The 19,188-nt window shown below is 33.7% G+C and overlaps 1 protein-coding gene across 54 annotated transcripts in view; it reads right to left on the minus strand.

The window, feature by feature from the left end:
- The window catches only part of celf2 (cugbp, Elav-like family member 2), a 439,402-nt gene that overhangs the window by 45,233 nt on the left and 374,981 nt on the right, over positions 1–19,188 (minus strand). For all 54 annotated transcript variants that reach the window (XM_087246169.1, XM_087246167.1, NM_194401.2 and 51 more), the window contains 2 exon segments: positions 11,653–11,701; positions 5,670–5,804 (listed from right to left, as the gene is read on the minus strand). In XM_087246169.1, coding sequence (XP_087102295.1) covers positions 5,670–5,804; positions 11,653–11,701 — 184 coding nt within the window.

The following is a 19,188-nucleotide window of genomic DNA, read 5'->3' on the forward strand; positions in this document are numbered from 1 at the left end:
TGCTCTCAACCAAATACCCAAACTAATTGAGAAAAGATGCTCTTCAACAAAAGCTCTTCCTTTGATCTGTATTAACTGTATGCACTAAAGTACATTTCTGACCTCATTAAACGACAGAACCAAAAAAAGTTACACCATGTTATTGACCCATGATTATAATTACTTAAAAATACCATAAGTCTACCATGTAATGGAGTGTTTCAACCACACGGTTGCGCTGTATATCTGCTACCCACTGTTCCATCGGACCACCAGCTTCACCAAATTCCAGATTCTTTTCTTTCTTTCTTTCTTTCTTTCTTTCTTTCTTTCTTTCTTTCTTTCTTTCTTTCTTTCTTTCTTTCTTTCTTTCTTTCTTTCTTTCTTTCCTCAGACCCGGCGAACCAGAGTAAAAGTGTTTATTTTTAGAGTTGTCTAATTAGCCTCATCATTAAAGCAGTTTTGGACACTCTGAGGCTGATGTTTGTGAGCTCTGGTAGGGTGCGAATCTCCAAGGGAGGAAAGAGAAAAAAAAAAAAAAAGTTCTCTTTCAACTCTCTAAGTCCTGGTTTTTGCTGCCCTTCGATGGCAGAGTTCGTTTTGCGGTTCAAACCAACTATGATCTTTTGCCGTTAACGAGGAGAATGAATGAAAGAAGTCCCTAGGAGAGGGATTAATTTATTTGGGAATGCTTGATGACGATTGGTCGATCGCTGCATTCTGGGGTCAACTTGTTTTTTTTGCATAATGAGGGTGAAGCAAAGGGTTTCTGGGAAAACATCTGTTGTGTTTTTCTTTTTAGTTATTAAAGTAGTTTATCTCTCGTACTATGTCTGTTTGTTTACTGTTTAGGGATTTTTATTACATACTATATTTGCTGTAGTTGTGGTAAAGAACTTATAGTTCAAAGTTCAAATGTTCAAGTTATTAGCATTTCGGTGGTGGCGCTAGAGAGTTTGAGGCTCCAAATTTGGTGTGGTTAATATAAAAAAAATATGAAATATAAAATACAAAAATCAATAGTAATGAAAATGTATCAAATGTTTATACGGCTATGCTTTTGATAAAGTAAAAAAAGAATTAAAATTGTTCACTGATACAGAGACATTCAGAGATACAAAGAATAAAAAAAAATAAAAAAACCTACACCTACGCCACACCTAAACCCAACCATCACAGTTATTAACGTCTATACCTACAACAACCCTAAACCCAACCATCATAATTATTAATATCTACACCAAGCACCAACGTCTCATTCTCCCTCCTAAAGCCAATATAGAAGTAACTGAAACTGCAATTCATCAACTCGCCTTTGGAGGCTGGCTTCAGGAAATCTAGATGTTCACTGACTGCAATTGTAAATTGACCAATTTAACAGCGTGATACAAAAATGGTTTAGGTGTATATAGCTAATATTACCCTTTATGACAACTGTGAGGGGTGAAATTTTTTTTATAACTCATGCATTTTGTTTTTATTCAGTTATAATTGAAGCATAATTATAGGCGTGGCCTCTTGAGTGACAGCTAAGTCTCGATGGTCACCGTCATGTCATTCCAGCCGATTAGCCACCGATATCTACATATTCATCGTATTCTTGTTTTGTTTTATTTAGCTTTACACAGTCAGCTGCCTTTTGGGATTTTTTCCTACAATTATCAGATAATATGGCATGCAGTGCACTTAATTGTGCTCACAAACCTTTCAAGTTTCCTCACTTTTTCAGGTGAGTAAAATTATATATTTATATACTATCTCTATAAATGTATTTGTATTATTTAGGATAAATTATCATTTATTATTTTCTTCAGCCCTGTAAAGCACTCCAGAATCTGACAGATTAATTAGCTGTAGGCCAGGGATGTCAAACTCAATTCCTGGAGGGCCGAAGCCCTGCACAGTTTAGTTCTAACCCTGCTCCAACACACTTACCTGTGGGTTTCAAACAAGCCTGAAGGAATCAATTAGTTTGATCAGGTGTGCTTAATTAGGGTTGGAACTAAACTGTGCAGAGCTGCGGCCCTTTTGGAACTGAGTTTGACTCCTGTGCTGTAGGCTAAAGAACAGTCATCTGAAATTTTGTCATACAGTTTTATGTCTGGATTTCATAAATAGCCTTGCATTTACTAACACAGAAGTAATTTGCACTTTCCTCCTGTAGAAAAACATCATAAGAACAATGCTTAGTGGCTCGATGTATTACAACAGGTAATGAAGTATTAAGTGTTTCTCCTAAAGAAAAGCCCATCTAAGCAAAATGCTAGCAGGGGTCTGTCGCTCTGTTCACGCTTCGCCTCTTTGCCCTTGTTTGGTATCCCCCGGTGTGTGCAATGACGCACAAACAAAATGACGACGGTTGGCCACACCTACTTGTAGCTTCATTTCTGCTCTTTAGAAAACCCATGGGCGTCATCACGGATACTGATCCACGGATAATGTCCATATCTTTTACAGTCTATAGTCTACACCTTCCCCAACCCTTAACCCAACCTTTACAGTTATTAACGTACATCCGAGTTGCAGAGGCTTTCATACTTGACGCGCTCACCATTGTACTGTTATTTGCAACCACAGAGGGTGATGCCGAGTAGGCAAACTGTCATGACAAAACAGATGCAGTCAGCGAGTGGAGTTGCATGATGGAGTTGCTAAATGATTGAATATAATAATATTTCAAATGAATTGGTTGAGAATAAATTCAGAGTAAACTTATGTAAACATTCGTTAAAAAAAGTAGGAGAAAGTATTTGCTTTTGTTGATAAGTATTTCCACCATTTTGCCAACAATATCTTGTTGTAACATCTTGCATGGTTCAATGGGATCTCGATAACTGCAAGTTACACCTCTAACTTACTACAAGTTACATCCCTTCATGTTACGCCCCTGTCTTGCAGTTTGCAGACAGATACACTTGTCAAAAGAGGGAGACGATTGTCAATGACAAAAATGAACCATAACGATTTAATTCAATTAATAGTTATAAATATAAAATGTATTAAATAAAAATAAAGAAATACAAAAGATAATAAGTTAATGGATAAATTAACAGATAAATAAATACACTAACAAGTAAATATGTAAAAGTAATAAGGTAAATAAGTAAGAAAGTAAGTGATAAAGTAAATAAGTAAGTAATATTATAGATATTAATATTAAATATCTGAACACTGTCTAGAATCTTCGGCTGAGGGAGTTGGTGTGATATGGAGGGCTGGAAAGAACGAGCGCTGAGAGTTTTTGAAGAAACTGGGGTAGCTCCCAGGGCACTGCACTCGCATGTGGCCTGATCTATATTTTATTAATAGTGAAGTTCAATGGTGATTGATAGATTGCTTTAATAGCGGTGCGCGAGTGGTGGTAAAGTCATCCTAGTTCATGGGATTTAGCGTGCACCTCCTTTACGTACACATTTACTCATCTATTTATTCAGCCAATCCTTTTTTTATGGAAGGGGGGCGGCAGTTCCTCTCATTTCAAATATATCTCCAAGCACGAGCTTGGGGAATAAAGTTAATCTCCTGTGGAATTAAAATATTCATGAGGACATGAGGAAAAGATGGAAAAGAAGGAGTGCGGAGGATGGAGAGACGACTAGAGGAGTGGATGGGGAGGATAAATGGGTGATAAAAGATGGCTGAATGTAAAAGTGAAGCATTATGGGAAGTTGGGGGTACGGTGTAATTCCCTGCAGGTTGCATCAGGCTGGAAAAAATCTTCAACACTATCAAGTGCCGCACATATTCTTGCGAATCTCGAGGAAATTGAACATCCTCAGACACGTGGCGAGAGACTGATTTTTGCGAATAAGAAACATGCTTTGATCTGAATGTGAATTAATATAGATCAAAATGTACATTTTTGAATGCTAAAGTTGACAAAACAAAAAGATGACAGTTTAACAATTATGATGTAGGCCTATGGGCCAAAAGCCGCCACTAATGCTTTATTTTCACTGAGTGATACAATATAGTACAGTACATTACAGCATGATTCGGTATAGTCAACCTGATCAGGCTTGGTTTTCCACTGCTAACAATACCCTAACTTGGTAGACATGATAAATAGAAGATAGTTCTGATCAACATTATTTTCACTTAGTGAAGAATGCCACTTAAAGTACCTAAATTTATTTATTTATTTATTTATTTATTTATTTATTTATTTATTTATTTATTTATTTATTTATTTACTGTTGGCATTTATATGAATTATCCACTAATTTGCCAAAATGTAAGTTATGTTTTGATTTAAATTAGATTGTGTTGAATAGTTAGGGCAAAAAGTAATCTTAAAGTAAACCAAATATAGTCAGAAAGTTGGTGTTTACCAAAAGTAACATATTACCCAAAAGTTGCGATGAATGTCATTCTTGCTCAAATAGAGAGAGAAAGAGGTCCGACTGACACTTCGCATCTATATGAATTATTCGCTAATTTTTTTCAAAACTGTAAATCAGTTATGTATTACCATAAATTGCGTTGGCTAGTTAGGGCATTGTGTTGGCTAATCCAAAAGTAGTCAGAACACATTACTCAAAATATCAAAATAAATAAGTAAATGAATAAATATAAGTTAAAGCTGTGTTGATATAAGCCCATATTACACTTATCTCTCACTATAACTTGGGAGAAATGTTTCTCAAGCATTCTCCACCCTTATAGACTAACTAATCAGGCTCATTTTGCAACATTTAGGCCTTTTATATGTAAATGATCCAATATTTTGTTTTTGATATTGTAATTAAGAAGGTCTAACCCTAAACAACAGTCACTGGGGTATAAGCAGATTTTACAAAATAACATTATATGAATTCATACAAAGTAGATACTTTTGCCATGTGTAAAACAAAAAACAAAACCTCCCTCTATTCCCACATGACTGAGTTGATAGTTCTACTTAACAGACATTGATGTGTAAATGTGTTAGTTTTGTGTAATTGAGTTTATTGCTGTGATATCCAGTGCTGGGTAGTAAGTGATTCCATGTAATTTGGATAATGTAATCAGATTACAAAAGCACAATATCTCATTAGTAATTAGAGTGTATTATGTTGTAGAATCCTCATAATAATCAGATCACAGTAACCTTTTATGAATACCAATATAACTAATTATTTAGTGACAGTTTATTATTCAGAATTTATCAATTCTCTTTTAAATTTAAACACAATAAACTGGTTATGTTAAAAGAAATTTAAAAGTAATCAGAACAATCATTATTCTAAATCATATATTATTATTATTATTTTATATTATTATTACTCACTATTATTACCCTACAACCACATGGGTACACTTAGGATACATAAAAGTAATCCAAAAGTAATCCAAAAGAAGTCATTTATATTACCTAAACCAAGTAAACTTGATCTTGCAATTGACTAGACATTTTAAGTAACTCGAGTAACTCTAACCAGCACCAATGATGTTAGTCCACAAGTAAAAATGTAAAAAGCTGTGTCAGTCATATATGCTGTTTAATATATAGTTGCATCAAAAGTTTTATTTGACCAATGGCATTTCACTGTGGGCGTAGCTATCCAGTGTGCTTCACTGCATCTTGGCTGGCTCGCCAAATTAGTTTCACATTTGCCCTGCTATTGTAAAACTATCCAACCATGTTTCAAAAAGAATAATTATATGTTTCTTTTTCAATATGATTGTTGTATAATATGCATGTGTCTCACCTCGGCTGAGTCCGTCTGGTCCCCGTAAGATGCGGCACTCCTCGATCTGTCCGTAGGGAGAAAACATGACCCGAATGTCGTTCTCATTGCATTTCTTCGACACCATCCCAATGAACAGCTTTCTATCCTCCACCGCTGAGCAAAAGAGGAGAGGTGGAGAAAACAAGTGTGACCAACGTGCGCTAAAATAGACATTGAGGCTGCACATGATCAGCGTCTCATTTGCACATCAATGACAAACACACACACTCATTTTTGCTGGGTTCTCTCTGATCTTTTCTTTCAGTGACCCGGGTGCTTTCTCTTCTGCCATAATCTACATGCGCTGCCTTTCTAGTCCTCGTGGGGAACTTCCTATTTACGAGCTTGAAGGCCGTAATTATGATGCGATGTGCATTTTAGTGGGAATAAAATGGATGCGATTTCATTTTATTTTTCCTCTCTTTTTTTCATAGTTCACTAAAAAGACTAGCAACTCTTTAGCGCTAATGCAACAAAAATGAAGAGGAAAAGGTGCATTAGGTGGGTAATTGATACCTCACATTTTTGTGTTGCCAAAAAGAATGATGGGAAATGTAGTTATGTTGCTTGACTCTTTAGCTGAATGAATAAACAGCTCTTTTCTGGCAAATGTATTGCATTTTTTATAATCTCCAGAAGACAAAACGTCATCCAAATGGAATACTACAACAAAAATATTCATGACATTGGAATTTGTGAAATAATTCAGCTAATTTAATTGCAGTTTTAGGTATATTATAAAGCTATGGAAACAAAAATAAGGGTCCACTTTAAAATTATCTGAATTAACTGCTGATAATTTCTTCCATATTTAAAATAACACATGTTGTAATTTGAATAAAGCATTGAATTGACTTGTCATGTTTTCAGATGTTTACATGCATTTCTACCATAATCAACATTTCAAAATAATCAACATTTTATGAAATAACAATGATTAAGATTTTATTATATTAACTAGGGGCAGTGTACATTAATCAATGCCCTCCAAGAATGTACTTGTACAAGTTAAAGGCAAAACCAATAAAAATACAAACTCAAACTACAAACAATAATCAAATAAACATGAAAAAACACAACAACAACAAACACAACATTAAAAAGCCTAGTGTTTACAATGTTGATTATTAGGAAGCCATGTCTGAAAATGATACTTAATTGACTTAAAAGATACACATTTTCTATTAAATATGATAAATGACAACATTTTAATTCGAAATTTGGAAAACTTAAAAGTAACACTTTAAAACAATCGTCTGTTTCTACTGAGTGGCACAGTACGGGTCACCTTTATGAGGCTTTTGTTTCCACTGCCAAAAGGGTACCAATGGTGGGTGTGGCGTACGACAGAAAGTTTCAGTCATTGTCATTCACGCTCAATCTCGTTCAAAGTAAAGCTGTACGGGTTGTTCACATATCATATGAGAAGCACTTCTCACTAAACAGATGCTTTATACACACAAATACTTGTGCATAAATGTTCATTACTACCCTTTCTATGAACATGATCATAACTGCAGATCAATAACGTCTGCAATTATATAAATAAATAAATAAATAAATACATGCAACATAATATATGAACACATACAGTTTCCGATATGTTACCAATTACAGAAAAACTACACACAGCATACATTTAGTCCTTATTTGGGTTCAAAAACAACACGCAACATGTAGCCCACAGTAACCACTCATCCGTATCTTTAATCTCACCAGCACATGTAATCTCTTATTAGAAAGTAATTTCGTCATACTGAGTTCATATAGGTCCAAAAGGTGATGATAAAAGTTAAACATGGCAGTTTGTTCATGGTTTAGGTTGCTGAAAGAATCATTTTCTCCTCTGTTTTTTTACCGCTTCTCCTTCGTTTTTTCGCGTATCACTCTCGCGCGTGTCCGTTTCTGAAAGGATCGGATGTCAGAAGCACTTCAATAAATCTTATTATCATCAGCTCAAGAAGTTTGTTATTTTAAATAAAGACGAGCATGCAAGCACTCTGGAGCAAGTGAAACTGCTTGTGCACGTTTCTCTGTATACAAATAGCATTCACCTGCACGTCTAGCTCTGCCTTTTGGTACCCTTTTGTCATGCTAGGTACCCGGTACGGTTTGCTTTTTGGTACCTTTTTAGTGGAAACGGCCATAAAAAGAGTACCGTACTATACCAATCAGAGGAAAAGGGGCAATAGTTATTGTTAGTTAATGTATTTACTAGCATTAACAAACAACTTGCAATAGGTTTATTGCAGTATTTATTCATCTTCATTAACATTAATATTAATTAAGTTAAATAATGTTTGTTCATGTTAACTCACTGTTCATCAACCAATGTTAATGGGCACAACTTTGGATCTGAATAATGCATTAGTTGATACTGAACTATGATTAATAAACGCTTTACAAGATTATTCATACTTAGTTAATGCTAGTAAAAACCCAAACCTAATAAATCCAGGGAATTCATTGCGCCTTTAACTGTTTTTTTAAGTACCTATAGTCATTGACTTGATGTGGATCACCAAGGTTTACAATTTAAACAAAGATCTCATACGTTCTACTGAAAAAAGTAACTTAATTTAATTATATGTATCAAATTGAAATTCCACCTAATTTAAATAAATAAATAAATAAATAAAATATTCATTTAGTCATTTAGATCAGTGTTTCTCAACCACATTCCTAGAAGACCACCAGTACTGCATGTTTTGGATGTCTCTTTGTCTTTCACACCCATTCCAGGTCTTTTAGCCTCTGCTAATAAGCTGATGATTTGAATCAGGTGTGTTTGGTTAAGGAGACATGGAAAACGTGCAAAACTGGTTGTCCTTCAGTAAGGTGCTTGAGAAACACTGAGTTAGATGTCTTAAATATGAAAAACCGAGCATAATTGGAACAAAACAATAAGGAAATCTTAAAAAAAAAAAAAAAACTTAATACAACAATAAAATTACAAGTGTGTATGGTTGCAATTTACAGTCGTGTGCCTGTGAAAGCTTGAATGAGCTACTGAAAAAGAGAGAGAAAGAGAGCAAGAGTGTGGCAACTGTAATCCAATTTTTAGTTTAATGAAGAATGTGTCAGCTCTTACCGCTGGGCGGCCGATAAGCAAGCTGCTGCACTCGGGGAAATCGATAGCTCACTTGTTTATTTTGCTGTTTGAATTGTTTGTGCATTTAACGGTGACAGGATGAGCTAGCGATAAGTGCTGTTTCAAACACACACACACACACACTGTCATACAAGAAGATTAACACACACAGGAGCAGCCTCTCGGTCTGATGGGTTACAGTTCACTAATGAGCACAAATAATGCTTTATAGCTGCGCTTACAGTCAATGTTTCATATACAATCATCATTTTGAGACGTTTTATGGAGAGTCACGTCTGTAAAATGACTGATCGCAGACAGATGCTTTTCCACCGACAAAACTGACTCTGAAAATACATGAAACGCTGTTCGCGGGCCATTTTATTTCCATAATAAGTCATTTCAGGAGGCAGAACGAGTTATTACATTTTGATGAAATATTCCACAAATATTTGTGCTTTGCAATAGCGTGCAGCGAATCATGCACAATGAGAGCAAAGACTAGCATTAGAAAAGTTATTATCCGCTGACTTGGGGAAAATAATTGTGTTTCGGCCTAATCTGGGAATTTATCGTACAGGCTGATTTGTGAAGCAGTCTGAGAGATTCACTGAAAAGGATCAAGTCAAAAGAACAATCGATATTAATATGGTTTGCGAGCAGGTCTGTGTACACAACAATTTCTAGCAGATGAAAGATATTTTATACAATGCAATTTTTCAGTATTTTTAAAATGACATGTCCGTATGATTTATTTAAAGATTATTAATAATTAATACTTTTATTTCTCATCCTTCTTTTATTTAATACTTTTATTTCTCATACATTACTATTTTTGATCTCTTTGCAGGTCTAAATAAACAAAGTAAAAATCATTCTTTATTTTTTGAGCTGGGGAAAAATTTATCACGATTAATCACATCCAAAACTAAAGTTTTGACATTAGATATGTGTGTGTATTACATATACAGCATTTATAATAATAATAATAATAATAATAATAATAATAATGATGATGATGATGATGATGATGATTCTTTACATTTATATAGAGCTTTTCTGCACCCTCAAATCTTTTTACACGTTTTGGGGGAATCTCTTCATCCACCACCAGTGTGCAGCATCCACCTGGATGACGTGACGTGGGGTAGGTGGCTAATAATTCTTACTTCAACCGTACATGAAAACAAAACGTTTTTGTTCACTTAAATATTTTTAATTAATATATAATTTTTTATCATAAATATTTTTATATCTAAATATAAATAAACATTTCTCAAATATATGCATGCATTTGTGTATTTATATACACATAATAAATATACACAGTTCAACCACATACATTGTCAAAATTGGATGTGATTAATCGAGTTTAATGTTTGCCCAGCACATTTAATTGTTTTTACATTTTGGGTGGTATTCTTTAATACTCTCTAAATTGCATTATATATATATATATATATATATATATATATATATATATATATATATATATATATATATATATATATATATATATATATATATATATATATATATTCATTAAAATGTCATTATAATACATATGGATAAAACAAAACAATTTGTTTGTTTTTTTAGGTCAAAAGTAGACTATAAGGCTTTATATATATTAACAATGAATCAAAAGTGACAAAGTAATTCAAAAGTTGACTGTTTGTCTGTCTTGTTTATTAATCCGTTGTAGGGCAGCACAATATTGGATTTTTTTTTTTCAAATTTTTCATATTTTTATATTTCATATTGTGTTTTGTATAATTTTACAATATGACATAAGAAACTCTTTGGGGCAAATTCACAATTTTACATTGATTTGGGATGATTCTGCAGTGGAGTGTATCTGCATAGATTATATCCAAAAATATATGTAAAAATTGTAATTAAAAAATGTAAGCACAGATAGAATACAAAATAAACAATGCTTTATGGGTTTTGGAGGAATATTACAATATAGAGGCCAAGAAATTAAATAATCAAATCTAAAATAACACTCTATAGTCTTCATTTGATGAATAATTAAACTCAATTAATCTTTGGTAAAGTGGCAAACTTTATAACTTCTTGTTCCCAAATTGTTTTAATTTGCTTTAAATATTACAGTCACTGGCCTTAAAACAGATCTGAGTAAAAAACTAATAGATTACGACTGAAATTGAAAACGATTAAACAAATCATGTGTACTGAACTGTGATTTTTAGTTAATTGTAATCTCAACTCAACATTGAATGTCCTGTGGTGTGACTATTGCAGATGCGCCCATTGTGATATTGATGCTAAACGATACATTGTGCAACCCTAGTTGGTTCTTTTGAAAAGAAGATAGATCATTGAGAAGATAGATAGATAGATAGATAGATAGATAGATAGATAGATAGATAGATAGATAGATAGATAGATAGATAGATAGATAGATAGATAGATAGATAGATAGATAGATAGATAGATAGATAGATAGATAGATAGATAGATAGATAGATAGATAGATGGACACTGAATATCTATTATGTCATGTCTTTTGAGCTTACATATGCGTTGGGGAACCGATGATAGCCCCTAAACATGAAAAAAGTCTATCATTTTTATGACATCTCTCCTTTAAAGAGCTTTGCAGATCCTCTGGTCACCAGCTCCCTTTCACTGGACTTCCTGACCACATTTATGAAATCATTTTATGAGTGATTCGCTTTATCTGAGTGTCTGTATATACGCGTATGGGTCACTGCCAGGCCAGACGCTTAAACTATTGTTGACCCGCGGCTCTCCTGGGCTTCAATAATTCAGTCATCTTCCAGTCAGTCACACACACAGAGGGAAAGACAAGCGTACTGGAGACAAAATATAGGAGACACTCACCATTTGATTTCTCACTGTCTGCAGGTTTCATCTGTATGGGATGGTGCATCTGAAACACAAGACGCACACGGGTTACATTTACTACAGCACACTCATTAATGTTCATAATCAAGCTGGTCTCGCTGATGTTCTACATTATCGCTGTAATCTTGTTAATGTGTCGTCGTTTTTTCCGCTGACTCAATTCTTCATCTCGATAGACGCGAGCCGAATGAAGACGTACGCGAGTGGGGCTGCTGATGAAGGTGATTTGTCAGCACTTTGCCGATGAAATGTTTATTGCGCTCCATCTTTCCTGTTCTCTTAATCTCTATCTAATGTTTTTTTCTGAATAATTTGTTGTGTGCTCTGGGTTTTTAATTGTCAGTCTATGTACACAGGTGTCAGATTAATATTTTTGTGGAGGTAATGCTGTGTTTTTCATTTTTGTTGTTAAAGTTGTGTGTCTTATTTGACTTTTAATGTCTGTTTGACAATATTCAGTATCAAAGAAAAAGAACATTTTACCTAAGCAACATTTCATAATGTTAAAATTTCAAATAATGTAATGTATTAATTATTCTATCTTTATGAATCTACAGCATATATAATCATTCTCAAAGTCTGCATGAAACCCAAATGTACAATGTTTATTTTGCTACAGTAGTGCACATTGCTAGTCTTAAAGGGATAGTTCACACAAAAATTTAAACTGTCATCATTTAGTCACTCTTCACTTGTTCCAAACCTGTTTCGGTTTCTTCTGTTAAACACAAAGTAAGATATTTTAAAGAAGAAAGAATTTACAGCTAACGTTTGAGTGCTACTGCACACGTTCCTAAACAGCGCTGATTTGCCATTATGTTTACCTGCTCCACTGAAATGACTGTGATTGGCTGTGAAGGTCATCAGTTCATCAAACTCACTGCTGTTTACTGAGTGTAACCACAGATATAGAGACACTGGAGCGTTTCAAAGTCATGTCGATCAGCTGGTTTGTCTACAAGCTGACATACGAGCGATTCTTAAAAAATGGAAATTACTTCATAAAACATCCAGCTCCAAACCATGTAATGAAAATTTGATTTATTTCAATGTGCAAATAGTCGTTTTACATGACTTATAGATGTTGCATATGTATTTGAGTGTCTCTCGAAAAATGACATCTCACCTTTATAAAATTTCATAGAAGTTGTGGTGGTGGTGGGGGGGGGGGGGGGGGGGTTGTTTTGCAGTAAGCAGACAAATAAAGCGTGAGTGACTTACATCTGAAGTCAATGCAAAGATAGAATTAGACATCCTGTGCCACAAATTGGACGCTTTGTGCATTTGACGTGCTTCAGACTGTAAAAGAAAGTGGGAGCAAACCTCTAACAAATGGAGCAAAGGAACAGAAAAAAAAAACAATCAGCTTACAATGATGAAGATAAGTTCACAGATGATGGCTGCTGGATGTGACCGAATTGGACATTATATTTGCTTTACATGAATGGGCGGTATTAAGATGTGCATCAAATAGATAAATTATTTCGTTTAACTCTTTCCCTGTAGGTAACGAGAGAAAACGCTTCCCTGCCATTGATGAATTTGAGGTGTATTAAGATAGGGTAAGCCCTAACACATGTTCTATGTGTGAGGTAAATGATGTCAGATGCTCTGCAGTGAAATCTGAGAGAGAGAAAGTAAGATCATAGAAAAAAATAAGAGTTATACCACCTTCCTTTGGCTTAATCTCTACCATTTTAGATCTGTATTAGAGACCAAAATATAGAAGCTTTGTTTTTATTATTTGTATTTTTTAAATCACAAAAAAAAAAAAAAACCTTAACAAAAAAAAAAAAAGTTAAAAACTAGGTGGTCCGACATATATAAATGGTACATATTATCAAAGATACACTTAGGATATACTGAAATGGAGATGCAAAAAAAGAGGTTTGATGCTTTATTTAATTAACGCCATTAACGCTACACTTCCATTTTTGATTGCTCATCTATTTTTTCTTTTACTAAATAAATTAATAACATTTAAACTGGTACCATGGTGTCAAGTCTCTTCATCTTGCAGCACCTTTAGCTTAGTGGATCAACTCCACAATGCTGAGTCCAGCTTTGATATACTGCCAGAGTACAGATCACACACACACACACACACACACACACACACACACACACACACACACACACACACACACACACACACACACACACACACACACACACACACACACACACACACACACACACACACACACACACACACACACACAGCATCTGTTTCTCCATATTCATGTGTTCTCTATACGATGTGTATGTGTGTGTCCACATATGTAAACATTTTCATTCACTCCTGATAAAGTCCATGACACTCATTACAGAGATTATATTCTTGAACACTTCTCATCAAATATATATGCCAGTTCTCTCTCTCTCTCAAACACAAACCTGAATGCGGTCAACATCTGTGGCTGAGGATGTCAGAATGACAGCTTCAGAACTCCTGACCTGGATCGAGTTATAAAAGCAGTCCGAAATAACTGAAGATATCCGTTTACTTCATTTCAGCTCTGACCTTTGCCCCATACACACACACCCACATACACACATGAAAACACACGTTCATGCCTTTGATGGCTTGCCATGCTGCTGGCATCTGATCCTGTAGGACACACACACACGCACACACAAACGCACTCCTTTTGACCGTGAGCTGCATACTTAATGGCTACAAAAGTCTCAAGTTTGGTGTTTGACTTTGTTTTTTAAAGACTAGAAGATTTATCATTGATATTATTTTCCGGGTAATGAGGAATTGATGTACAGAACCTGTTTTTTTATTATTTACACATTTACTATTAATACACATTTACTATTATATAACTATTATTCACAATTATTTTGCATGTATGTTGATTATCCTGTCAGATTTTGCTGTTTATAGAAAGGCAGTTATCTATGTGTGCCCATGTGTGTAGTCCAGTGGTTTGAGGACACAGTGTGTGTGTTTGTGTGTGTGTGTTTGTGTGTGTGTGTTTGGGTTAAAGATCACAGGAGTCAGACAGATGGGCACACAGTGGGGATTTTATAAGCTGCCACACTCACTATCTCTCTCTCTCTCTCAAACACACACACACACACACATACACACACACACACACTGTCATAAACACTAGCAGTAAGCAATATGTAATTTAAAATAAACAAGCCGTTGCATTTACCTTTAATAGAGCCCTCACACACACAAGCAAACAAGACAGATGAGACCTTCTTGAAAGCAATTCAGACGGTGTAATTGACAACATCTGTCAATGTTATAAACAGATAACCTACTGACACACACACACAAGTGGAAACATTTAAATCAAGCTAAACAAACAGAACAGCCAGATAGTTGGATAGATGGATTGATGGTGGTATGAATGAATGGAGAGATGAATGAATAATGAATAGGGAATCCTGTGGATGGGTTGATGGATAAATGAAAGAATGAAAGATGGATGGTCAGATGGATGATTGGATGAAGAATAAATAAATGAACAGATGGATGAATGAATGAATGAATTAATGTATGATGTATGTTGGGATGGATGGATTGAGAAATTAATATGATGGATGGATAGATGGATGGATAGATGATAGACTGATAGGATGAATATACAGACCAATGAGTGTGTGGATGATGAATAAATGAACAGATGGATGGTAGGATGGATGAATGAATGTTTGATGAATTGATGGATGAATTGATGAATGAATGACATAAGAATGAATGCATGATGATTTGCCAGATGGATGATAGGATGGGTGTATGGATGGATAATGGATGAATTAATGTAAGATGGATGATACACTGGTATATTGAATGGACAGATCAATGAAAGTATTGATGAATTAATGAACAGACTGATTGATGGATGGTAGGATGTACATATGGATGAATGTGAATTACGAATGACAAATTAATGGATAAATAATTAATTCACAGATACATGAATGAATGAATGATGTATGAATGCATGATGAATGAATGGATGATTGAATGGATGAATGGATGAATGAATGAATAGTGGACCAATATAAAAATAGATGGATAATGGATGATAGGATAGGTGTATGGATGGATGAGGGATGAATTAATGTCAGATGGATGATAGGCTGGTAAGATAAATGGACAGACCAATGAAAGTATTGATGAACAGATGGATTGATGGATGATAGGATGCATAGATGAATGAATGAATGAATGAATGAATGAATGAATGAATTAATTAATGATGGTTGAATTGATGGAAGAATGAATGCATGGTTAATGGATGGATGATAGGCTGCTAGGATGAATGGACAGATAAATGAATGCATGGATGATGAATGACTGAACAGATGGGTTGATGAATGGTAGTGGAGTGGATGGATATTTGAAGAATTGATGGTTGAATGTATAAATGACAGAGGGATGGATAGACAGACGAATTAATGACATATGTTAGATGAATGGATGGATGGATGGATGGATGGATGGAAAGACAGATGGATGAGCCCATGGATGGACCAAGGATGGATGGAGGGATGGATGGATGGATGGATGAATGAATGGATGAATAGAAGGATGGAAAGATGGGTCAATTGACACAATTGATGTATACTGAATGGTTAGTTGTCTCTTTGCTATATTTAGTCTATTTAAATAGTATTTAGCTTAATATTAGGTTTGTGTGCATTTTTTTCCCCATTTAAGTTTTGTACATTATCATTCTATTGTTCATGTCAAAGTCACAACATTCTGCTAATTATTTTGAAGAACACTTTGTCAATAAACACTTTAATACTCTACAAACACATTATCTTTTTTCTCAAATTAAGCACAGAAGTATCACAAAAGTAGATTTCAAGAGAACTGTAAAGCCTAACAATGATCAAAAACAAAAATCCCCAAGCTTGTTTATTAAACAAGTAAATATGTTTGCTGATTCAATATTTTTCTTTCAACTACAGTCTCAAAATCTGCAATTGCAAAATAAAGTCTTCAGACTCTCCTATGCGACAAATGACTGTAAAAAAAGTCCACCGTCCAAACCTTTTACAGCATATTTCCCAAGACGGTCGTGATTTTCGGCGGTCTTCGGTGCAGTGAATTAATGCACAATCGCATTATGAGAGATGAATGCATTCACAGCTGGAGGAGACTTTAGCAGACGTGTCCTACATTAGCCTTCAATCGTCCTCTCAGAGACGGCCTGATTATGGCAGCAATTGATATGATAATCGTATGTGACATCTCTAGTCTGCCGAAGGCTACGGAGTTCAGAATAGGAAAAACAACATTTCGAACTAAACAAAAAAGATGATTTGAAAACAATGGGAAGAAACACAGACATTAAAAGCAAGAATGCAGTTCATCTGTCAGTTTTATAACGGCGCTATTGTTATGTTTTCATAAATAAAGTCTTGTTTTGGCTTTAAGCACAACCTTGCATTTTTATTTTATTTTATAATAGTCGACAGTAATCGGTGGTGCTTTTTTTCTGCAGCACACACAAACACAAGTAATAAGATATCTGGTATATATGAATTTAGTAAGAATGTTTCATTTGTTAGCTAGTTATGATGAACTAACACTTACATGAACTCCTAAAGCATTTATAAATCTCATCTAATATTAATGCCAGTAATAATCTTTATTGATTTAAAAGACCTGTACATTAAAATGTTCAATAATATTTACCATCCATTCATTGATCCATCCATTTATTTATTCAATTAGGAGGAAAAGCCTGTATATATTCAAATATTTTGCCACATGCTGTTTTGCAATCATCCAACGTTTACAGCTAATTTAAAAAATAGTTTAAGTATTTTATGTCAAATCTCAAATTAAAGCGGATATTTTAAAAAAATATTATTATAATACAGATTCTTTCTTTCTTTCTTTCTTTCTTTCTTTCTTTCTTTCTTTCTTTCTTTCTTTCTTTCTTTCTCTTATAGGTTATTCAATTTATTCAATAATGTCTTCAAATAATTAAAGAATTTAATAAATTTGTAAATTATTATTAGTTCCCTGGGAACGAACAAAACACCATATATAAATAAATAAATTTGAAAAAATAAGATAAATAAATAAATAAATATTTATAATTTCAATAATCCAGAGCATCAGCAGCCACCCTGTCATACTGTGCATTTCCGAAAACCATTGTTAGCTAACTAAAGTCGAAGTTTTGTCGTTACAAATATAGTTAATTGATTTGGCATTTTCACTGCATTGCAAACTGCATTTTTTCACTGCATTGCATTGTACGCTTGAAACTACACCTCTAGAGCTATAGTTAGAAGCAGAGTTCCTGGTTGTGCTATATTTCCAGTTATCCCCCCTATGCCCTATTCGTTTAGAACATTCTAACATAAAAAAAAACACATTAAAGTCATCTCTCTCAGGTGTAATTTGCTTTTAAAGTATTTTTATATTCATATTGACAATTGCGTTCCCTTCGTAATGTACTTTGAAAACATTTATGCCATATTGAACACAGCCCACAGCCATGGCTCATGACGAAAGCTATAGGTGACGCTAAAAGTTATAGTCTTAAAGCCTATGACACACACACACACACACACACACACATATATATATATATATATATATATATATATATATATATATATATATATATATATATATATATATATATATATATATATATAAATAAATATATATAAATAAATATATATAAATAAATGAAATATATAATAATATATAGAAATTTATTATTAAAAAATGTAATAAATTTTTAAGAAATGTATCTGTGTTGTATACGACATGGGTCTGTTGGTTAGAACATTTCTGCAGTGGTTAGAATGTCAGAAAGTAAAAGTAGACTTAAAAAATATAAAATAAACAAACAATATCCTACTTAATAATAATAATCATCATCATAATAATAATATTAATAATTATTATTAATATTGTTATTATTATTAGTGTTATTAATAATATTAAGTAGGATTTTTTTTTCATTTCTTAATAAATAGCCTGTAAATTAGGCCTAAAACCATTTACAATTTATAAGATTTATATATGAGATTAGAATGTGTTAGCTAAGTGATTTTATATGGAATATTCTCAATAATATTTGTAAAGGAAATATAGGTCCAATGTGTTGTTTACATATATTTCAATTAATATGGAAAACATGTGGATGTTTTTTACCAAAACTAATATTGAATTTTTTTATGCAATAATTAGCACAAAACTGATGGTTTTTTTTTTCTAAAGAAGTAGTTACTAGTGTTAGACGATATACAAAATTTTCAGACTGCCATATCGTCCCCCTGTGAGATCACCGATATACAATACTATTGCATGGGGGCGCGGTAGTTATACGTTTATGTATATAACATTTCATTATTATATTTAACCATATCTAAAGATATTTAAGATATTATTGATTTTTTTTAACCTACTGCGTTTGCATGGCATTTGATCTTGAATAATAATTCAAACCAATGCAAATCACCACGCTCTTACAGCTAAATAGGCGCTGACACTGAAATGATTTCAAAGAC

Source organism: Danio rerio, chromosome 4, assembly GCF_052040795.2.
Source record: "Danio rerio strain M-AB ecotype USA chromosome 4, GRCz13ab, whole genome shotgun sequence".
NCBI lineage: Eukaryota > Metazoa > Chordata > Actinopteri > Cypriniformes > Danionidae > Danio > Danio rerio.